The following is a 24,031-nucleotide window of genomic DNA, read 5'->3' as shown; positions in this document are numbered from 1 at the left end:
GGGGCAGCAGTGTGCAGAAGTAGTTAGGCCCAATGTTATCCAAGGAGAGGCAGGGAGCCTGCGGTTGGTAGCTGCATGTTGTCCATAATCACTGTGCTATTGATGCTTTGTGTGGCCAAATGTTTTTTTTTACCATCATTTGTCAAAGAGTGGTTCGAGTGAGCCTCACAGCGATAACGATGTAATTTCCTTTTTTTTCCCTCTGTATAAATTCTGTAAAAATGCAATGAAAACAAGTTTAAAAAAACATCTGTAATGAATGCAATCTGTGTTTTCATCTGCTGCAGGTCCCAAAGGATGAGCACATACTCCGGTTCCTGAGGGCACGGGACTTTAACTTGGATAAGGCACGAGAAATGTTGTGCCAGTCACTGACCTGGCGCAAACAGCACGCAGTAGATGACATCCTACAGACTTGGAGACCGCCTGCAGTCCTGGAAGAGTACTATGCTGGAGGATGGCATTATCATGATAAAGGTATGGCATCCATCACGCCAGTGGTGCAGGATTCCAGGCATGTAGGCGTAGGGTTGTCCATTCATCACTGGAGTAATAGTGGCACTGCAAGAACCTACCTTGGACATGGATTTTGTTCAGTGGATGATTATCAGTGTTGAAAGGGATGAGGCGTACATAGTTGCCTCAAATTGAAAACAAAGGACACAACACAAAGTTCCCTAGGTAGAGTTGGATAGATTTTCCACCGAGAAAATGTTGGTGAAAAATGGTTCCAAATTAGGCATTTTACAGTCCAAGTTTCTAATCAATGAATTAAAATAAACAGGTCTTACACATGGTCATGAAGATAAACTCATGAAAAATGTAAATACCTTCAATATGTACAAAGCTTGTCACCCACAAGAAAACATTGGATGGGTGGCAAACCGAGCATTTTAGTTCACAAGTAATCTAGTATTCGGCTAGTAAGCAATCGATTTACGACGCAGTTCAAATACACTGAAGAGAAGGGAAGAAAGATGCTTTGCCCTCTAAAACAGGAACACATATATAATACACAGCATTTTTCTTCTCTTCTGCCTTCGACTTACTTTTACTTGTCCACTCTTTGTCTTCAAGTTCTCATAAGAGGTGACAGAGAATTGGACTGGAGAGGTCTCAGATCATAAACAGTGTCCAAATCACATACCCCCAGATTCATCAAAGTCCCGTTTTGCGAGTCCTTAATAGCGATTATTAAGGAATCACTATTAAAGACTCGCAAAACGGGATTCATGTAGAAATCGCAATAATTATAGCGATTTCTACTGCCTCCTTGTTTGCGATTCGCTAATTGCAAATCGCAAATAAGGAATGGCTTTCCCATTCATTCCTATAGGCCTTAATTCCTTATTTGCGATTAGCAATTAGCGAATTGCAAATAAGGAAGCGATTTCAAGGGTGTCAGGGTGCCAGGGTGTCCAAAGGACGCCCTGTAGCACCCCTGAAATGGTCATGTACACTGGTGTTGCGCACACACATGTCCAAAGGACATGTGTGTGTGTAACATACAACTTAGAAAAATGCACTAAAGTGCATTTTTCTAAGTTTTCGCTATTTACCACGAAGTCAGACTTCGCGGTAAATAGCGGCCCCAGATTGCGAATTCGCAATTTTTAAATGGTACATGAATTGCATTTAAGGAATCTCTAATTGAGATTCCTTAAATGCAATTATTTGCAAATTTGCGATTTCTACAAATGCGATTTTTGCATTTGAGATGATGAATTCCAAATGCAAAAATAGCGCTCGCAAAGGGCCAGATTCTCAGAATCTGGCCCTTTGCGAGCCGTTTTTGGCTTGATGAATCTGGCCGATAGTTTAGAAAGATCTGACAGGCTCAGAGACTTACAGATACACAAAGTACATGCATCCCTTATTGTACACCAATCCTATTGGCTCAGCCTTTTCAGACACAAGTAGAAATGAAAATGGCATCAAATACATGATAAAATGCTGCAGAATGAGTCCCATAATAACACCAAAATAACATTGCCCGATGGTGTTATCGAGCTATGACGCTGTGGCTCTATATCACCATTCATCTCAACATTAAATACACTGTGACAAGTTTTCTCCTTATCATCAGTTTAACATGTTCTCAAATACAGGCCCGGGCTTTAAATACTAGCTTTTGTTCCTGTTACCTAAACTAGTTTTGCCATATTTCATTATTGGTACGTAAGTTTCCCGATTTTTTAAAACATTTGTTTGTAATTATCTATTTTTGTCCCCAAATACCAGCTTTAATTGTTCGGAATTCCATGATCTGTGGCCTCAGATCAGCCCATAATTTCCAGTAATTAATTGCAAGTACTATTGCTCCACATGAAAGAAGAACGTCTCAAATGTGCATGTATCACAATCTTGTGTTTAACGCCCACCATAAGCCAGGAGTAGCCACCACAGGACCATGGGTCAGAACCCCTTTTAGAGAACTGTGGGGCATGTAGGTGATATTGGGCCCACCCGTGGAGTTTGAGGGCTTTTACTCCTGGTGTCCTGCAGCCTGACCTGCCAAGGATCCCTAGCAACTGGGCCAAGAACCCTGTCAGTGGTAGCGCAGGTTGAGCAGCACAAGGCTTCTTGGGGGGGGGGGAGATACGGGGTGTGAACACAGGCTCACAACTCAATGTACATCTAATAACAGCAATAAATGATTGTCCGGTCAAATATTGACCTTTATGGCAAAATTAGGATTTATATACAAACACAAAGTGAAATATGGTATACACAAACAATACACCCAGCCTTCTGAGTTCAGGGCTCTGGTATTTGATAGACAGGCCCCAGAGTTCCACCTCCCACTCACTAACAGTATTGTTTTTTTCCCCATTCACTATCGGTGACATTCTAGTTAGGCCCCACTAGTAGTTCGAGTTTCAGGAGTCCCACTCTGACTTTTAGAAATGTCAAAAAGTCTTCTAGCGCCGAAGCACTATGTGGCAGAGAAGTTTCTCCAGGGCCTTCTGGCCTTTCAATCAGTCTTACTTGCTCAAGAATGTATTGCACAAGCCGAGTGTCAGAGTATGTCTCACTCGTGGGAATGGAGGATGCGGCAACTTGTCCGTGGTGAGTAACACTTGTGGCTCTGCAGGGGTAGTGGCTGAGTGTCTTTGGCATTTCTCTGATGCAATGGTGATTTGCCTTTGATCCCTCCCATAGGTTGGGGGTGGGGACTTAACGCCTTCCATTTCCAATGCTCAGTCAGGGCTTGGGCCTGCACAGTTCACCATGGCAGTCTTTATTCTAAACGTCAGCTTCAACCATGGTACGATCCTTGTCCTTTCCAGTGGTCCTCTCTGGCATACAGGGTCACCACTCCTACTCTGCACTCGGACACCAGCCCGATCGGCATACCAGCAAGGACCTCTTGAGGGTGGCCCACTCTTACATATGGGGTCACCAGCTCTCAAATGGCCTGCTCGGCTTTGCGAACTTTACCCGGACCTCTGGTATACAGGGTGGCCTACCTACACACTGCACTCGGGCAACTACCTGATCGATACTGTTATTTTCATGGCGTACCTCTCTGGCACATGGGGTCATGGACTTACTGCACATAAGAGATGACGTGACCAGCACAGTTAACTTCACAGCAGCCCCCTCTGGCATAAGGGGTCATCAACTTGCACACAGGCAGCGACTCAATAAGTACTGTTAACTTCACAGCAACCCCCTCTGGCATGATAGGCTGCCGACTTCCACACCTCACATGGGCGACTGCCCGATCGGCACAATCCTGGTGGCCCCCTCTGGCATACAGGGTTGCCGACTTGCCCACCGCCCTCCTCACAATTCGCTACAGGGATTTTCTTACCAGTATCCCCCGCTGGACTTTGCTCCCTCCAGAAATTTCCTCTTCCTCACAGGGCACACTGGCAAGCAAGCAGGCGCTCCAGGGAAAGGTGGTCTTGGATTTTCCCTGAGCAATGTCCCCTATCCTACCTGGGAGATGGGAAGGCCTTAAACCAGAGTTCTGGTCACAGGCAGGAGTCTTAGAGACCTTCTCCTCTTACAGGCTGACTGGCTGCTTGACAGTTGACAATTTTGGGAGCCTGGTGCTCCCCTTCTTATAGTCCATTTCTAGACACAAAATGTGATTTATAATCAGACTCTTGACGTTTGTGAAGGTGGTGTTTTTCTTCCTTTTGAAGTGCCCTCTCCTCTGCCCTTCCCTTCCTCCAGAAAGCAGTCTGTCACAACAGGAGCAACTCCAAATCTGACAGACCCACAACACAGGCTATGGCAGTGTCTAGCAGTTCACAACTGGATGTCAGCCACACTGGCCACTCCCTATTTAAATGTGCCTGTGCCGTACGCGCAGCGGGTGCGCCTAAGGCAAGCCCGTCTGCGCCCGTAAGCGCCAAGGCAGGGCACAGGGCACGCCATGCTGCCGGACTCGATTCCATCCATGGCTCGCTTATCCAATATTCCAGTGCGGCATTGAGAGCCCTTAGAGGGTCGCGCTGCCCCTCCTATCATACTAACACGGCAGGACTCGTGAATGTCTTTACGTGTCTGGATTGTGGCTTTTCTCCTTCTACTCAGCTCCCGTCGGTCTCTTGGAGTGTCGAGCCCCTACATCAGGCAAGTTTTAAAGCCTGCCTCATCAACTCGCGATCTTTGAGGCGTCATCATGCTGACATTGCCGATCTGGTGCTGGACAATGATCTAGATCTCTTATTTATCACAGAGACCTGGTTGGACGCATTCTCCAATCCCGTTGTTGCTCTGGCTACCCCCTTTGGTTACAAAATCCATCGGACTGACCACCCAATTGGGAGAGGGGGGGGCTGGCTATTATGTATAGAGAGCACTGGGTTCTTCAGTGGGATGCTCCCACCATTTGGGATGGCTGTGAGGCCTTGGATTTCAACCTCCAGCTCTCTCCCCATTTCACATTGGGTGGTTCCTTAATATACCGCCCACCGGGCTCAGCGGGCGTATTTCTGGATGCTTGTGGGTATGCCATTACGGATAGAGTCTTAAGGTTTTCCAACTATCTCCTCCTGGGGGATCTGAATTTACATCTCGTCTCTGGGGAGTCGACCGACTCCACTGTATTTATGCATAACCTCCAGTTGGCACTGCTCTCTCAATGGGTGACGGATCCGACCCATAAGGGGGGTCATATTTTGGATCCTATCTGCTCCAACTTCCCGTTGCAAGTCAGCAAGCCGTGCCCGATCACTTGGTCTGATCACTTCCCGATATTTTTTTCATGGCGAGCCCCACGCCAGCACATATTAGCTCAGGGCCATCGCACTCCCACAGCCAGGAAGCTGGATGCTGCTCTTCTAGGTGGTCACCTGGCGGCCTCACGCCCTACCCTCTTGGGCGCCCTTCAGGACGATGTCACTTCATTCTCAAGCTGAATTAGCGATGCCTTTACGACCCTTGCTCCACCGGGTTCCGGTAAATTGGGGAGGGAGACACCCTCCAAGCCTTGGTTTACCTCGGAGCTGAAGGCTCTCAAGCATGACTGCAAGGTTTTGGAGAGAGCTTGGCGGGTTAGCAGCTACAGTCCTATCGCCAAACAGGCGCTCAGAGTTAAACAGAAAATGTACTACATAGCCATTGCTACGGCAAAAAGCAAGCATTTTGCCACTCGCATCGATCGGGCGAATAACAATGCTAAAGAAATCTTTGCAATTGTGCAGAGTTTCACTACGCCACGTGCCCAGGAGGTGGTGGCCCCTCCCTCGGATAATTGGTGTAACATCCTGTCCAATCATTTTAGGTTAAAAATCAGTGATATCCAAGCTTCTTTCCCGAAAAATTCTAATTCCATCTTGACTACCCGACTGTATGTTCCGGAGAGGGATCCGGGTCATTCCTTCTCGGCGTTCTGTCCTATAGACCTCTTGGTCTCTCACAGAATCCTTGGAGCACTGAAATCTGGCTCCCCGAAGGACCCCTGCGCGGCCAGGCTGTTGGCCGAATTGGCCGACACGATCAACCCGGAAGTCAATATCCTGATTAACCAGTCGCTTCGGGAGGCATGTGTCCCGTGTTCTTGGAAGCAGGCACTTCTACTCCCCCTGCTCAAGAAGCCTACCCTTGATCCAGCCCTCCCGGCCAATTACCGACCCATTTCTCTCCTGCCTAGTTTGGCCAAGGTTTGCGAAAAGGCAGTTACCTCGCAGCTCACCAATTTTGTGGAGAAGGCGGGTTTGCTCCACCCGGCGCAATCGGGGTTCCGTGTCTCCTATAGCACGGAGTCAGCACTGTTGGAGGTGGCGGAAGCTATCCGTGACTGTTTGGATGCCGGCAGGAGAGCAGCTCTGGTGATGCTGGACCTCTCGGCGGCATTTGACACGGTTCCCCACTCTCTCCTCCTCGAGCAGCTCAATGCCATTGGCATTGTTGGCACTGCCTGGAGTTGGCTCAGATCTTTTCTGGAAGACAGGTCACAACAGGTCTGGCTGCCCCCGTGTGCCTCGGAACCCACTCCTCTCTCCACTGGCGTCCCGCAGGGTTCCTCCCTTAGCCCCCTTTTGTTTAACATCTACATGACTCCCCTGGTTTACCTGGCGGAGTCATTGGGGGCTAAGGTGATGGCTTATGCGGATGATACGCAGTTACTGTTCACCTGGAAAAGGGGTGAGGACTCCATCAGCACCGTACAGCGGTGTCTCTCTTCTGTGTTTCATTGGCAGTCCAATGCACAGCTTAAGTGCAATGAAGAGAAATCTGAGGTGCTCTTGTTTGGCCGGTTCCCTGCGGACTTTAGAGTCACCCTCTGGCCATCTGACTTTCAGCCCCCCCAGTCTGACAAGGGTCTAGCAAAAAATCTAGGGGTCTGGTTTGAGGAGAGCCTTAATTTTGCGACTCACGTTAAGAAACTTACTGGGACCTGTTTTGGCATCTTAAAAACGCTGCGAAAATTTCTCCCTCTCCTGCCAGCTGGTGCCAAAGAAACGGTTGTCCAGGCACTTATTCTCTCCCGGCTCGACTATTCTAATGCTCTCCTGGTGGGATGTCCGGGGTATCTTACCAGGAAGTTGCAGGTAGTCCAAAATGCGGCAGCGAGACTTCTGCTGGGACTCTCTCCCAGGCAGAGTGTGCAGGCCCATCTCCGCCTCCTACACTGGCTCCCAGTTGAGTCTCGGTTTAAATTTAAAATGTTGTCCATTGTCCAACGGGCTTTGTATGGGCTGGGCCCACTCTACCTTCAGAAGCGCTTTGCCTTCTACACGCCCTCTAGACAATTGCGGTCGTCGAAAGAATTCCTTATACAGACTCTCCGGTTCAAACGCCACCGGCTGGGCGGCTGTTCCTTCACTCGTAAAGCTGGCTTAGCCTGGAATGAGCTCCCTCTTGCCCTCAGGATGGTCTCTGACCCAGCAGTTTTTAAGAAGAAACTGAAAACGCTGTTGTTCTGATGCCTTTTTTTCCCTCCTGACGTTCTGATTCTTCAGCTGGTTCTGTGGTAGGCTTTTTTTTTTTGGTAGCAGCGCCGGGATACTCTGAGTAGCTGTGCGCTCTATAAAACTAGTATAACATATAACATATGTGTATCAAAATGATACAGCAGGGTCTCAGCTTTACTCTTTACAATTCCCTACTAGCCCCATATCTGTCCTGGAATGTGCCAAGGCTCCTTTCCAGAGACTCCTCTCTGAACTAAATGCCCTTTGAAATGCACTGAAGAGCATAGCTCTCCTTCTGCCCGGGTGTATGTCCCACTCAGCTGACCAGAATGCAACAATTCACAATCTGTTCCTCTACCTCCTCATATTCCTCCAGTCAGCTCTGGGTCTCCGAAAATGGAACCAAGAATCGTCTCTGTATTGTATTGTACCATTCACAAGCACACATTCACCCAGCACATGCATACTACAGACATGTACTGCACAGCACTATATACTAACTTGCTGTAGACGAAGGGTAAACTAAGTACACATCAGCAGAACTTTACATGAAGGAGCCTGTTGGCCTCACTACAGTGACACAGGTAAAAGACCTTTTCACTTCTATTAATCACTAAACCGTATGCTACCACCTCTGTGCTCGTGCTACTTAACTTCAGGCAAAGGCTGTATCCTTTCAACCACTATGAGGGTAGCAATTTAGGCACTCCTCACAGTCCAACAAGACTGCAATCTGTGAGACAGGCCTATGTCATGGTGCACACACATGACCCATGTTCACCCAGGACAACAGTCATAATTTGAGATCAATATTTAATGTCCTTTATAAAGTGACAACAAGCATAGCACCACAGGAAATATATTATATGGCTAGAGTTCTGTAAATGCAACCTTTGGAAAGGACATTATGCACAATGCAATACAAATATTTAACATCATGTAACAGTATACAAAACCCAAGAAGGACTTTAAATGGTATATAAAGTGCAATGTGTGTAGTGCAACATGCTAAGTGCAAACAATGCATAATACATTCTTACAAATGCGACCTTCAAGAATAACAGCATATACAAAAACAAAAGTAAAATATATCAATTTTGAGCATCTAAAAAACATGACCAGGAACACACTTTTTCAGCACAATCCATCAGAGCATTTCAAAATGCGCATTAACATTAGTTTTAAACACCCACCAATGGCGGGCTATGACCCTCAAAGAGGAACATAGAGAATTTAAAAGGATTGATATATCTTATGACTGATCACATAATTCAAGGTAAACACTGCATTAACTTTAAACATCCACCAGTAATACCAGTAATACTTCAAGGCCCAAGTAGATGTTTCAAAATAATTTAAAGAAAAAATACTTTCAAAAACACCCACCAGTCATACACCAGAGCCCTAATAGATGTTCAAAAAGGATCTAAAAACTTGATGAATCTTGTTACACATCATCTCATTCATAGGAAACAACATGAATTTACGAGCCTCCAAGGCAGAATGTATGTTGTATTTGAGAAATAAAGGCCTTGAAAAATGGCAACAAATATTCTGTAACACAAGACACACAAATAAAATGTGGTTGAGATCTTGAATATGTAGCTGGCACAACTCACATCTCCTATCCTTTATCAGAGTTTTGCCCCAAATACCATTAATCACATGTAAATGGAGCAGATCTATTCTCACCAATAGGGTCAGCCTTCGGATCTCATGGGGCAGATTGCATATTATGTAGGGCTGAGGTTTGTTCCCCAGATTGCTATCCTGATGACCTGATTATGCTGGTTTAACTTGCTTATTTTAAACACAGAGCCCGTTAGTAAATTCTTCTGAGCAGACTAGGGTAAAAAAGAATCTATATTCAGATCTAGCCCAAAGATTTAATTAGCTTGCTCAAAAGGCCTAAAAAACACAATCTGTTCTCTCTGAAGGGAGAACATTTCAAACTTCAATGCTGGCAGCAATGTTCCCTCCTCTCCACATACCTCACTTCAGAACGGAAGCCAGAGAAAAGGAACAAGTGGATAATAAACCAAACTCTGGGTGCAGGGCCTGAGGGGCTGCAAGTGTATTCAAATTACACATTTGACAGTAAACTTGACCTTCAATCCCCTCAAAGAGTAACAATAACTCATATCTAACACTTCCCATGTAGAGCATAAAGAGGGGGAATTTTGGCTGTCTAAACAGAAAAGATATTCCCAAAATTACATCTCCAGCAATTTTTGTCAAATCTGTACACGGCGTTGGCCTGGGACAGGGTCATGCTCGAGCAGAGTTTCATTTGATCAAAATCCCACCCATTCTTATAGGAGACATCCGGAGATAGATATACAAGTCCACTATTTCTAGTTTGTCAGTACCCAAATACCAATTACATTTCCAGTCTAGTTTTGACCTATTCTTACGAAAGATCAATACTTTGCTTTGGAAACATTAATCTTCAAGAAGTGGGCTTCTGCATACTTGGACAAGGCTACAAGATTACACTGCAAGCCGATAGGATTTAGGTCCATAATGGCTACATCATCAGCATATAATAGAGAACCAAAGGACACCACACCGATTCTGGGAGGATCACCCCTCACTTGTAATTAAGGAGCTTGGAAAATCATAAAGCTCTAAGGAGAACAAAAGGGAGCCAACAAGCAATGACCATTTTGGGTTTTAACCTAATTGGATCAACCCTGCATCTCTCCTATCAGAACTTGGCACCAAGTATCGGTATGTGGCCCCATGAAAAGACCCAAAAGGTGATGCTGAACTCCTGAATGAAGAAGCTTTCTCCAAAGCGTTTGACGATCAACTCTGTCAAGCTCTGCTGAGAAATCAATAAATGCTGTGTATACTGGCATACCTCGAGAAAAGACGTATTTTTCTACTACCGTTTCAAGGACCGCAATAATATCAAGGGTACTATGATTCCTCCGAAAACCAGCTTATTTCGGGAGAATAATATTCTGATCATGAGCCCACTGCTGTAAATGACAGAATACACTCTTTACAAAAATTTGCTAGAAGCATCCAGCAAAGTAATCTGAAACTTGCAGGGGAGGATTATGGGCCCTTTTTATACAGCTGTACTACCTCATCAAGCCACAAAGCATCCGAGGATCTGGTGTTCTGTATAAACCCCTCAATCTCATCAACAGAGAGAGCACCATACATGGAAAAAGACGTCTCATCCACATGGAGAGTCACAGGGATATCTAACTCGGTGTTACTCACATACAACTGGAAAACATATTCCACCCAAGCATTTTTGGGACTAGGGATTGCCAGCAACTTCAGCCTAGAGACACAAGATTTGTCGATCAACGACCAGTACATCCTAGAGTCTTTGCCACTTGTAGCCTCTCTTAGATTGATCTATTTTAAATCACGCTCTCTCTTACATTCATGGAGTTTGCGTCGGGTTATTAACCGTTTAAGGAAGTCAATTTCATGTTGTCAGATCAGGAAAACAGCATATGCTGTTTTTTTATCAGTACATTTATTTCCTGATGTATTGCCATAAATAGGGATTTACAATTTTTTGACAAGCACAGGCCATCAGGCCTATTGCTCAGTTTACAGAACTCTTCCATATGAGACTCAAAAAACGCAGAAGAGGATCGCCACAATCGGGTCCCACGGAGTCCGCACAGACTCCCTTGATCTTACCACTTATGGCAGCCGTATTCTTACATGTCCAAAAAGAACGACCAATCAACTTGTTAAAACCATTCTTACCCAATAGAGGGTTGCCAGAATCTAACCCCTGGATACTAAAGGCCTCAAGTGTACCAAATAGGCTACGAGCAGTCACATCGGTTAGAAAAACAGTGAGTTTCTCACATTCCCCAAACATTTGACTGGAGACTTCCACATCATCAAGTAAAAGGAAGCATGAAAGCTATATGAAGTGGCTTTACCTACAGGAGATCTCTAATTTAATATAATCAGATCAAATTGTCTAAGGGTCTCAAATAGCAGAAACCCGCATTTGTTCATTTCAATTTTATCAGGAAATAAATTCTCAGAAATGGACCATTTATCTTTCTTGTAATCGTTGGCAAAGGTTGCAGAGACGGAACTAGACACATTTACATTTAAGTCACCCATGATTATAACCTGGGGCAATCTTCAGTAATACAGATATCGTGAACAATAGCGAAGAGTGGGTTCACCAGAAAATCAAACAGTTTCCCAGGTATATACAATATACATATTAACTAATAAAAATAAGGATGGACAGCCAATAGCACCCCGGAGAGCCAACTTCATGAAAAGGAACAAATTTGAGGGCTGTATTTAAACTGCATGATTCCAGTTAAATGTGTTCTTAAGCATGATTGCCACCCCCTCACTAGTATTACCCCTTTCAGAATGCTTTGCATTACAGGTAAATACAAAATAAACACTGGAATCGAACTCTGTACTTGACCAGGTTTCTTTTAAACACGCGATTAAGGGATTAAAGAATTTCAAAAGATTTAGTTTTTTCTCATCTTGACCCAATCTGGACATATTCCATGACAGAAGTAACCTACCCAGGCTACCTCAAAGACTCATTGATCCTGGGTGAAGGATGGGCGTTATTCAAAGCACCTGTCACTCAACTCCACTGACAAAAATCATCCTTCAAATCAGTAGCACGGGATGGATTACTTGACCATCCAACACATTAATTACTCGACCCCCTTGCCCTACTGAAATAATGATGTCTTTGGAATTCCCATTAAAAAAAACTGAATTAGGCCCCACTGCACCAATCTCCATTGACTTAAATACTTTTTGACCATTCCATTGTTGGATGGGGGTTCAACGTTCTCAACCACAGGGACAACATCAAGCTCTCTCTTTAAAAAATGCTCACAATTCTGAGCAACCAAATTTGCGAAAACCAGAGAACCAAAGGTAACTCTAGAATAAGGGGACAGACCAAACAAATGAATAGTCACATTTGTGATGTCACCACTTTTCACCAACTTTAAGGCACCAAGATCCATAAAAGAATTTAAGATACAGCTTCTTTTTGCTGGGGAGACTCGCTATCAAATAGCAGGATAAAGTCCAGAACCGATGTCATAGAGTTCTGCTTCACACCGGTCATCAGGGAAGGACCTATCGGGGCAACCATAAAGGTTCCCCAACCTTCGGATTAAATGTATCTGCCCTATAGTTGATCAAAGGACGGGGGTTCGTGGCAGAGGCTACTGTAGTGCCATGATCTACATTTCTCATACTCAGTGGATGAGCCACCTGAGGTACCTTAGACCCCTTATTGTCCTCCTAAGTGGGACCGTCCCCTCGAGGTTACCCAACCGGATTACTAGCATCACCAGAATCTGTCTCCAACAAGGGAAAAGAAACCCAACTTCCTATTCTCCCTCCCACTCCCGGAGGCTGAAGCACGCCATTTGATAAGGGAATCAAAGGTCCCTGAGGGGGGAGAGAGGACAGAGTGGAACCAGCTGGCACTGCTCCAGTTCTCGCCTCTACCCCAACAGGATCATCATACGGGAAATACTACGAAGTAGGCACTGTCGAGGAGCTGATTTTAGGAGGCAATTTCGTCAACACCCCCAACCTCAGACTCTACCATAATCCTTAGGGAAATGCAGTTTGGAATTTTCCATTTGGGGATTCTTCTTATTTTCTTGTTTATCCTTTTCTTAGTTGCACCATTCTGATTCCTAACAGACAACTCCTCCTTACCTTCCAATATAATTTTGCAAGAAAAAGTTGCAAGAAACGGGTAGGCAGCTCTGACCCCCTCGCGTGAATCGCATTATCTGGACATTATATTTTTCTTTTTTGTTATTGTTTTTCTGAGGTTGAATGGGGATTGTATTGCAATATAAGTTGGGCGATGTCTCCACTGGAGTTGGGGCAGTGGAGTGGGTGGGGGAGGTAGGGGGGACACAGAAAACTCTGACTAGCGGATTAACAGACAACACAATTGGCGCTGACAGTATCAGAGGAGACGCACATGAGACACCGATGCTGAACACACGCACACGACATGGGGGGCCCACTTAACGTTGATAGACCGCTCAAGCTTCTCACCTGGAATGTGCGAGGGCTTCATAACCCACGGAAAATACGTCAGCTGATTGCATACCTAGACAGACACGGCATCGATATAGCCTGTCTCCAAGAGACACACCTCACAGGCGAACGCGAACACAACATTGGAAAATGCTGGGCCTCATACCGACTGACATCCTCTTATTTGTCCTATGCCAGGGGGTTTTTGATATTGGTGAAAGAACGGTCCCTTTCACACACCTTAAGTCGGTATGTGACGATCAAGGGTGGTTCGCGATACTGCAAGGCAACTTTGGAGGCTCGATCCTGACCACAGTGAATGTGTACGGTCCAAACACTGATGAACCTGACTTCTATGACAAATTATGGTCGGCATTGAGAGACACACAACCTGGCACAATAATCTGGGGGGGGGGGATTTCAACACCTGCTTAGACTCCACACTAGATAGATCCACAGGTCAAGAGAGATATGGCAAACGATCGGCCAAGGTATTACGTGAGGGGATGGCCGAGTGGAATATGTTAGATATATGGCGACAGAGACATCCTGGCTAAGCATGGGTGTAAAATCCGTACCGCTCGCGGATTTTGCGGATTTTCGGCAAATTCGCAATCCGCGAACTCTCGCGAACTTGCCGAAAATTCGTAAATCCGTGCGAAGCGGATTTTTTGCTTGGTCGCACTTGCCAACTAGAATACTATACAATTTCGCGGGAGTAAACACTTGCGAACACGTAGATGCGGCGGGCAGCGACAATCTCGACAATTGCGAGATTGCAAAATTTGCAATTTCGCACAAGAAATCCACCAGCAGGCAGCATAAACCTTGAAAATTATGATTCTTATCAGAATAACTCCTCAGGTTGACATTTGCCTGCACTTTTTCTTTGCAAGGAGTCCATTTTGGGGGGTGGGGGTGGGAGGAAGGAAGTGCCTCACAGTCTCCAACTTCCTGTTCCTGTCCACCAGGCTCCTCCCAGTGCTTTCTTCATGTGCTAGTCACTTTGATTTGGATCTTGACCTGGAAGGATTACTTTTTGTGGATGCTGCTGGATATTTGGATTTTTGCAAAACTGAAAGCACTCAGCAGGTGCAAAAGTTCAATCTTATCATTAGTAACCATTCCCTGTAGTGCTTCCTGAGGGGCCCCTTCAGAGTTCATTTGCCTACTTGCAACTATTCTATGACCCTGCTCTGACCCTCACAGCAGGCTCAGAGAATAGCTACAAGTATACAACAAAGGTCCTGTTAAAAAAATTACACTGCAACAGAAAGCAATTACAGACAAAACTGAAAGCACTCAGCAGGTGCAAAAGTTCAATCTTATCATTAGTAACCATTCCCTGTAGTGCTTCCTGAGGGGCCCCTTCAGAGTTCAGTTGCCTACTTGCAACTATAGGCCACAAAGATCCTGTGAAAAAAAGTGCACTGCAACAGAAAGCAAATTACAGATAAGGAAGCAGGTGCCAGCCAGACTGGAAGTTTAAATTCAGTGACACATTAATCAACCCCAAATTAATTCATGTCAGTTGAAGCAGGGCAGGTGTGCTTGCTTTTTTTCACCCCCATAATCTACAGTGATAAACCAACCAGAGGGTGGCAGTGATGTACCAGAGGGTGGCATGGGTGTACCAGAGGGTGGCAGTGGTGAAACAGAGGGTGCTGTGAACCTGTGATGATGAACCAGATGTAGAAACAACATAGTCGCGGCCGTTGCGAGCCGACAAGTAAGTTTGCAATTGCGAACTGGTACAGAACCCTCGCGAACTGGCAGAAATCCTTGCGAACACAAAAAAAAATCCGCAAATTCGCGAGAGTTCGCGGATTGCGAATCCGTAAATACGCAAGTTCGCGGATTGCCAATTCGCAAAATCCGCCCATGCTTACAATATAATGTAATGCAGTTGGTGTGCTGGCAACTGCCGACTCCCCTTCCAGTCCCACACCTGACTGCAATGCTGATCCATTTACCATCACAACATTTTGGGTGCTTGTTTTTTAACATTGGAACGATCTCTATCCTAGTTATGATCCAGATCCCCAAACAACATACTTAGGTATAGCACTTAATTTTCAAGAATACAATCCCTTCTTGGGGGCACTACATTACGCAGGGGTATGCCAGCTGAAACCAGCGTTTCCCAAATGATCAGGATAGCAAGACTTGACCTTTATCATCTTTTTTAAGAAAGTAGCCCATAAACCCCTGCAGATTCCAAGACCGTTATCTGGACATTCCCTTCCCTGTCTCAACAGTATAATGCCCTGTGCGGGTAGTGGAGTCTCATATCATCTCCCCTAGTGGCAGGTTCAACATGAATACCCACAGAGGGTCCTAAATATCTCTAGTTCTGGAGGTCAGCTGTAACAGTACCGCGTAAGTAAGTGCTTGTTCCTACCAAAATATGAGATCTCGTATCCAGTCCTTAAACTTGGGGTCCCGGCCCCTACCCCATCTGCAGACCACCCTCCATTTGGCTAATAGTAGTCTGAGAGAGGAGAATTTCCGGAAAGATGCCTCCACCTCCTCAGTGTATTCCAGCAATGCAATGGAAGGGGTAGTGAGTAGTGAGGATCCAATCATCTGTTCTAGGGCCCAGAAAACCTGTTGCCAATAGCTGATAATTGGCTTGCAGTCCCATTCTAAATGTAGATAGTCTGCTCCTTCCCTCCTGCACCAATCACATTCGTCATCTGTTTGTAGGCGGAATCAATAAAGTCGAGAAGAGTATAATACAGCTGATGCAAAAATGTATAGTGTATGATATGCAGTGGGCTGCTAGCCGGTATCTGTCCTGTTTGTTGGCAACTGTATCTCTATCGTCCATCCTCGAGGTTAGTTCCCAATTCCCTGTCCCAATTCGATTGTGATTTTCTCCACCGCTCAGCTTGTTTCATCTGAACGCTGTGATAGAGCATCAAGAACCATGTTTGTGGGATTAGTGCTTTGTAATAGGAGATGTAAGGGGGGTAGTGTTGGAGGCTTACGGGGGAATTCAGGGGTGGCCGCTCTGACATTTTGTCTCAATCTGATGTAAAGGAACAACTCCATAAGGGTGGGTCTAGTTCTTCTAAAAAAGCATCTCGGACAGGAAATGCACCCTCCTCATATAGCTCCCCCCTGAAGTCACCTCGACTCTCTGAAGGATTCAGCAACAGTCAGTTTTGTGCGTCACAGGGAGATCTGGGTGATAGTAGAGCCCCAGAAATGGAGAGTAAAGCATGGGCATGTGGAGTCACTTAGCCAGTCCCTGCCGAGCCACAGAGGTGCATACGACCGTAGAGGGGTCAGCATCCACAGCTCGGGAGCTTGTTCCAAAGAGTGCTGTGATCGGAATAGGGGCCATATAATCCTGCTTGATTGCTATATGTGCCAAATAGCAGGTGGCCTGAACCAATATGCTGGCACTTAAAAAATATAGTTCCATATTGGGAATTTCAAACCCTTCCTTCGAGAAGGGCTGCCTCATAACCTCTCATTTCAACCTGGGCTGTTTCCACTCCATGTCAAATGTATACGCTGAGCTTTTAAAGCTTTAAATAAAAATTGCCCGGATTTTAGGGAATGCTGATAAAAAGATAAAACAGTTTAGGTAATATGACCATCTTTATCAATGATCAATGATATCCTGCCTGTCAGCTAAAGGGGCATAGAGATACATCTTGTGATTGAGGCCGTTAGGGCATCCATTGTTCAACCATAATTGGCCCGTATTAGTTCCGCTTGCTTTGTCTCTTGTAATTAGTATCCCCAGGTATTTAATTTCAGTACCACACCATGTCAATGGATAATCCAAGGAGTATCACTGGACAGCAGGAGTGAGTGGGAAGATCTGGGACTTTTCCCAGTTGACATTTACCCAGAGAGTCCCCTAAATGTGATGAATTCCCACAGAATAGGGTTGAGGCTGGTCCTGGGTTCCCGAATGTACAATGTAATATCATCAGCTAAAGGGATACTAACAAATGCCTAGTGAGGTATCAAATCGCATGCTCTCGGTGGTGTTGATGAAGTTTGTCCAATAATGGCTTATTGGCCAGTGCAAACAAAAGAGGGAACAGGGGACAACCTGTCTTGTCCCTCACAAGATGGTGAAATGGATCATTAATCAGCACCTCTGCCTGACAACTCTATCCAGGATAGAAAAGGGAGAAGATTCCCATCCAGCGCAAGATGCCCACAAGATAATCCCATTCCAGGGAATCAAATGCCTTGGTGGCATGCAGGAAGACAGAGACCAAGGACAAATCAGTGTCAATATACTGCCTTAAAGCAAAGAGAGTACGGAAGTTGTGTAACATTACACACCCAGGTATGGAGCCCGACTAGTCTGGTAGGACTAAGGAGTCCATGAGACACTGACTGTTTGGGGAGTGCGAGCTCTGCCCTGCGAGGTCCGTTCTCTTCGGATTTGGCTGCTTTGTCCTGCTGTTTTACCTCGCGGTACCCGCTCCGCGGGTCCCGCTTCGCCTGTGTGACTGGGCGCACCATTACTGCGTGTGGAGAAGGGGAGCTGCTGGAAACTCGGGAAGAGGGCTGCGAGCGCCAGGTGAGGATCAGGGACTCCATTGCCCAGGAGTCCCTGTGCTGCCATCATTCCCTGCACCTGGACGCTCTCCCTCTCCCTGCTGGACACGCCCCCTAAGCTCCGCTGTAAAGAGCCTGCTCGCCTTGAGCTCTTTGGGAGACACTGACTGTTTGGGGAGTGCGAGCTCTGCCCTGCGAGGTCCGTTCTCTTCGGATTTGGCTGCTTTGTCCTGCTGTTTTACCTCGCGGTACCCGCTCCGCGGGTCCCGCTTCGCCTGTGTGACTGGGCGCACCATTACTGCGTGTGGAGAAGGGGAGCTGCTGGAAACTCGGGAAGAGGGCTGCGAGCGCCAGGTGAGGATCAGGGACTCCATTGCCCAGGAGTCCCTGTGCTGCCATCATTCCCTGCACCTGGACGCTCTCCCTCTCCCTGCTGGACACGCCCCCTAAACACCCACTCCCTATATTAGGAGCAGCTTCCCCCGCGGCGCGGGAGCGCGCGGGAGGGCGCCGGGAGAAGCCCAGGACAAGGGCGGGACCGACCAAGGCCGTCACAGGCCGGAGTAGGCTGGGCTGGGCCTACTCTCTTGGTTTTGTTCGTTAGACTGTGCAGAAGTAACTGCTGGAACTGTTGGAACCATTGAACTACCAAGGTGTTTACCTGCCCTGTGAGGCATATCTGCCCATCTCTGAGTAAAATAATGCCTTCCCCGGTAAGGGAGAGTACCCCACAGAAACCGGGAGGAGCGAAAATTGGGACACTTGAAAATTATTTCTCACGGGCAGTGGGGGAGGCTGACAAAGAGGGAAACTTGTCTAGGCTAAGGGCGGAACGGAGACGATCAGTAGATAATCTGAAAAATACCCCCATGGGAGAACAATCTATCACATTTAGGGAGGAGCCTACTCGCATTGAGGATGTTCCACTCCTGCTAAGGGAGTGTGTTACCACCCCACCAGTTGGGATTAGGAGTCCAGCTCTGGTCATTAGCCCCAGCCCCACCAGGGGGACTATTGATTTAATCTCACAACCGCCCAAAGTTCACAATGATAGAAACCCCAAATGGAAAGCAGTGAATACACAAGTAATTTTGGGACCCCCTCCAAAAAAGCGTAGGAGAAGGGCAAAGGGAGCGCAGGGAAGTAGTAAACCCAAGACTTCACACTTGGACTTTGGCAAATCCTTAAAAAATCCCGCATCTATAGTAAAAGTACCGGCAGAGTCACTCCCAAAATCTAACGTTCAGGAGAATACATCTCCTGCCCGGATTGATAATGCAGGGACCAGTATTGTTAATGTTCCCCTCTCTGTTGTGCCGTTGGGAAATGTGGAATTTCTGTTAAGGTCGCTGCTACTTCCAATCAGCGAAAGTATAAAAAAGATTGAGATCAGGCTAACCATATTGGAGGCTACATTGGGAAGTCTGAAAACTCGCGCTGGTCGACAGGGAAGTGACCCAGAATCTAGTACCACCATAGTGGCCCCACAAGGGTCGGCACCCCGGGTAGAAAACCCAGCTCCACCACAAGCTGTAAAGGGTGTAGTCCCGCATCAATCCCTAAACCCTAAACCTGTAACTACCAACCCACTCTGTGTAAATACACTTAATCCCTCTCTTGTACCAGTAGCTTCGGCACACCCGGTAGATAACATCTTCCCAGACCATCAAAGGAAGCCCCCTGCAAGACCCCGTCGTCCCAACTTACCACCAGAGACTAATGACCTTACTGTGGTTATGGCAGGGGTCCCGCAACTTGATGAAGGAGAAGTAGAGGATTTCTGTGCCTTAAAAACCAGGGTAATCAAGTGGCTAAACAGAAATAGACCCCTCCCAAGACATCTTAATAATGAAATTATAATGGTAAGAAGGGTCCCATGGGTAGGGAGAACCCAAAAAACCATACCTGGGGACTGTTTACTGGTGAGTTTTAGGGACAAGGGTACGGTGTCGCACATATGTCAAGGGGAAAACATATCAAGGGAATCTACCATCCAAACCCTTCGTGTGTCCTTCTTTTTTCCCATCGCCCCAGGCCCATTTTACCCACCCCAAAATCATGATAGATGGGAGAGGGCTGGGAGAAGGGGGAATCACCAGGCCTTTCAGCCTAGGCCACTATTTGGCAGACCAGTACCTCCTCTCCCTACCTATAATCGGTTTGTATGCCTGAACGGCCTAGAGGGGGTGGATTGACAAACAGAGAAGGCCCCTAAGGAGAACATAGAAAAGGGTGTTCAAGTATTAATATCGGAGGAGCAAAGACACCGGACCCCGCAAATTCAAACATCTAGGGCGGAGGAATCTATGTTCTTTGAAGATAAGGGTATGGCTGTAGATGGGTTGGTGGGAGGAGGTGGGGGGGACACACAAGGGGAGTTGCAGGAGATGGGATCAAGGAGTCAGGGGGGTGCAGTATTGGGTGGAGAGGACATGAGAATTATTTCTTGGAATGTAGCGGGCTTAGCTGGAATATTTAATAACAAGGAGTGGGTTGACTATGTCAGGAAATTCAATGTTATTTGTTTACAGGAGACATGGGCTGTGGTGAATAATTACCATCTTCAGGGTTACAAGTGCTTTTTTGTCCCCGCCCGAAAATCCAGTTCTGGGAGAGCAATGGGGGGCTTAGCTGTTTATGTAGATTTATCCCTCCCAGGTATCTGGTTGTCTCTCGACTGGAATTTGTATGGAATACAGGCAGTTCGGTTTTCTGGTAAGGGGTTGAAATTGTCTGTTTTTAATTTTTATAACAGTGAGACATCAAATTCCAATTCATCCCTACTGGCTGAACTTGACCAGAGGCTGGGTCAAGAAATTATGTCTCAGAACAAAGGGCCGTATCATGGCGTACTTTTGGCAGGAGATTTTAATTGTCACCTCTGTCCGGCACTAATAAAGGCAAATACAGATTGGGCGCAATGCCCGATTGAGAAGGGGCCGCATTTTGTACATACGCCGACTGGGGCTGCTCTTGGGTTGCTTCGGGTTAAGTATGACCTAGAGCACACCATTAACATGATAGACCCACAGTTGGACGGTATGCTCCCACCAACTTTCAAGGGTAGGGGCTGTGCATCTATCATAGATTACATCTTGGTCTCGAGACCGTTGATTAATAAAATAACTAGTGTAGGGATAGAGTGGAGCGGTTTTAGTGATCATAATCCGCTCACCTTAACGTTTCTTTACAAAGCGGGCAGTGTAACTAAATCCCGTTGTCTAATCGAGGAGAGGGCCACTGATCAAGGCAGGAGATTGAAGTGGTCTAAAATTGATGGGGCACAGTTTTATAAAACTCTGGGCGATAAGGGTCTAGTGGCCATTAATGACTGTTTAGATTTGGAAATACAGGGTCCAAGGGTCCTGGAAGCGTTTGTCCACATTGCTAATCTAATTGACGAATTATTGAGATCTAGTGGGCCCATACGTAACCAGGCAAGTCCCCGCTGGTTCGATAGAGATTGTTCTAAGGCACTGAGGGAACTGAAATGTTCCCTCAAGACGAAACCACGGGATTCACAGATTATTAGGCTCAGTAGAGAAAGGTATAAAAAAGAGATTAAAAGGAGGAAACTTGCCTTACAGGCAGAAGCATGGGCAGATCTAAGAGAAGCTGGGGAAAGAAAAGATTTAGCGGGGTTCTGGAGAATCATCAATAAACCGACCTTTTTAGAAAAGGATTCTCCGGAGATAGGGGCTAATATTCTTCCGGAGCAATGGGTAACCCATTTTAGGGGTTTATATAATTACGAGCCGGGTACCCATGTGGAACCACCGGAATTTTTAAGTCAGGCCCCACCAGCTACATTTACTCTTAAGGAGATTATGACAGGGATGGAGGGTCTAACAAAAAATAAAGCCCCGGGCACGGACGGAATTCCGCCAGACCTGTTCCTCAGTAATATAGATCTATGGGCTCCCTTGATGACTAGGGTCTTAAATACCGCTATTACCTGTGGTCTCCCCCCTTCATGGTCCAAGGCGATCATTGTACCAATTTTTAAGAAGGGTAATAGGGATGACCCGAAGTGTTATCGGCCCATTTCCCTGATTGACGTATCGGCCAAACTTTTGGGAAGGGCAATCCTGAATAGACTGACCGAATGGACAGAAGAGAACAACATCTTCTCGGATACCCAGTATGGGTTCAGGATAGGGAGGTCCACCAGTGACCAGTGCCTAAACCTATATATGCTGACTGCCAAGTATACCCTGGCCAGCGACGAACCCATGTATATGGGATTCATGGACCTGGCAGCAGCATTCGATCACGTCAACAGAGGAAAGCTGTGGGATATGATGTCAGGTATGGGGATAGAAAGTGGCCTAATCACCATACTGAGGGAACTGCATAGTGACACCACGGCCAAGGTTAGATTCAACAGGGAGGGAGGCCTGTCTGACTCCTTTCCATGTAGGAGTGGAGTCAGACAAGGTTGCATACTTGCCCCTTTTCTGTTCTCTCTTTATATCAACAACCTGGAGCAGTTCCTTCTGGGTTTAAAAACAGACTGCCCGAGGGTTGGGCTGCGGCATATCCCCGTCCTGCTTTATGCAGATGATGCGGTTTTATTAGCAAGAACACCACGCAGCCTACAAACCCTGATAGAGGGGTTTGTGGAGTTCATGAGTAACCTAGACCTATTTGTTAACCTAGGGAAATCATATGTGCTTCTGGCCGGCAAAAAACCTTTCACCAAATTTGTTTACACAATTGGCTCACATTGCTTGGAGCAGGTCAAGACGTTCTCCTACCTTGGGGTAACTTTTGACGGTGCCCTGCAATTTACCCCTCTGGTGACGGAACGTTGCACAAAAATGATCGCTTCTAATGGGGCAATAGCTGGATATGGCAGGAGGGTGGGCAGATGGAGTCCGGAACAGGTGATGAATCTGTACGGCTCCATAACATGCTCCAAAGTAATTTATGGGGCAGAAGTCTGGGGGTTTGTGAATACAATTAGTATCCAACAGGAAGAAAATAGGTATTTGAAAGCAATCCTGAGGGTGCCACCCAGCACGGCTGGTTTCATAGCCCACAGGGAGTTAGGGAGACCATATTTGGAAGATTTAGTAAAACTTAGACCTATAGTGGCGTGGTTAAAAATATGGATAAACCCGGATGCGCATTTAAGTAGAGAAATACTATTGGACTGCCTAGGTAGGACCCATTCAATGCGCATCCCCTGGCTCAAATACGTGAAAAATACCCTGGAGGAGATAGGGCTGGGGAATCTTTTCACGAACCCTGCCATTATTTCAGCACAGCACAAGAAACTAGTAGGGGAATTATTTTTGGGGCAAGAAACCCAACGTCGAGCTGATGCTGAAGGAGTGAAAAAGACTGTAAGGGCCCATGGATTGGTAAAAAGTGTGGAGGGTATGGAGCCTTACTTATTTCTTCTGCATAATGCACAGGACAGATTTTTAATGTGCCGTCTCAGACTGAATTTGCTCCCCTTCATGTTGGCTATACCTGCAGGGTTTACCTCATCTATTGAGCAGAAGGGTCCCTGCGGCTGCGACAATCGGTCTCCGCAGGATACCCTTCACTTTGTTTTGCTTTGTCCCTATTTTTCCATGCCCAGGCGTAGATTCCTTGTAAATATTTTAAAAAAAGAGCGACTGGAACACGCCAGGGATGCCCTAGTATTTCTGTTAAAAGCCTCTGACCCATTAACGCTATGTAGCATTCTGAATTTTATTAAAGTCGCTATTCGTTTAAGACAGACAGGCGGAGATGAATGAAAAATTGTGAATTTGTATTTATTTGGCCCTTTGTTGGCAAATCTTTTTACTGTATCAATTATGTACAAGGATCTCAATTAGTATTTAATAATGTTTTATTCTTATTTGTGTATATAAATGTGCTTTTATGGTGTTTTTTATTCACCGAATAAAGATTCTTGAATTGAAAAATTGAATTGAGTCCATGAGCAGGCTCAAACGATTAACTAGCACCTTGACCATCACAGTATCAATGAGAGAGGCCTATATGATTCACACTCATATCCGGGTTTCCCAGGCTTCAATGTAGATATGATTAACGCCTCGTGCATCGATAGTGGGAGAATGCCAGCTTCACAA

The 24,031-nt window shown here is 46.2% G+C and overlaps 1 protein-coding gene across 2 annotated transcripts in view; it reads left to right on the top strand.

The window, feature by feature from the left end:
- SEC14L5 (SEC14 like lipid binding 5) overlaps nt 1-24,031 on the top strand; it is a 792,673-nt gene that overhangs the window by 461,754 nt on the left and 306,888 nt on the right. For both annotated transcript variants that reach the window (XM_078664277.1, XM_078664278.1), the window contains exon 8: nt 288-477. In XM_078664277.1, coding sequence (XP_078520403.1) covers nt 288-477 — 190 coding nt within the window. The remainder of the gene's footprint in view (nt 1-287; nt 478-24,031) is intronic.

This window comes from Lissotriton helveticus, chromosome 10 (genome assembly GCF_964261635.1).
Source record: "Lissotriton helveticus chromosome 10, aLisHel1.1, whole genome shotgun sequence".
Classification (NCBI taxonomy): domain Eukaryota; kingdom Metazoa; phylum Chordata; class Amphibia; order Caudata; family Salamandridae; genus Lissotriton; species Lissotriton helveticus.
Note: the sequence above shows the minus strand (reverse complement) of the source record. Positions and strands in the feature narration are given on the sequence as shown.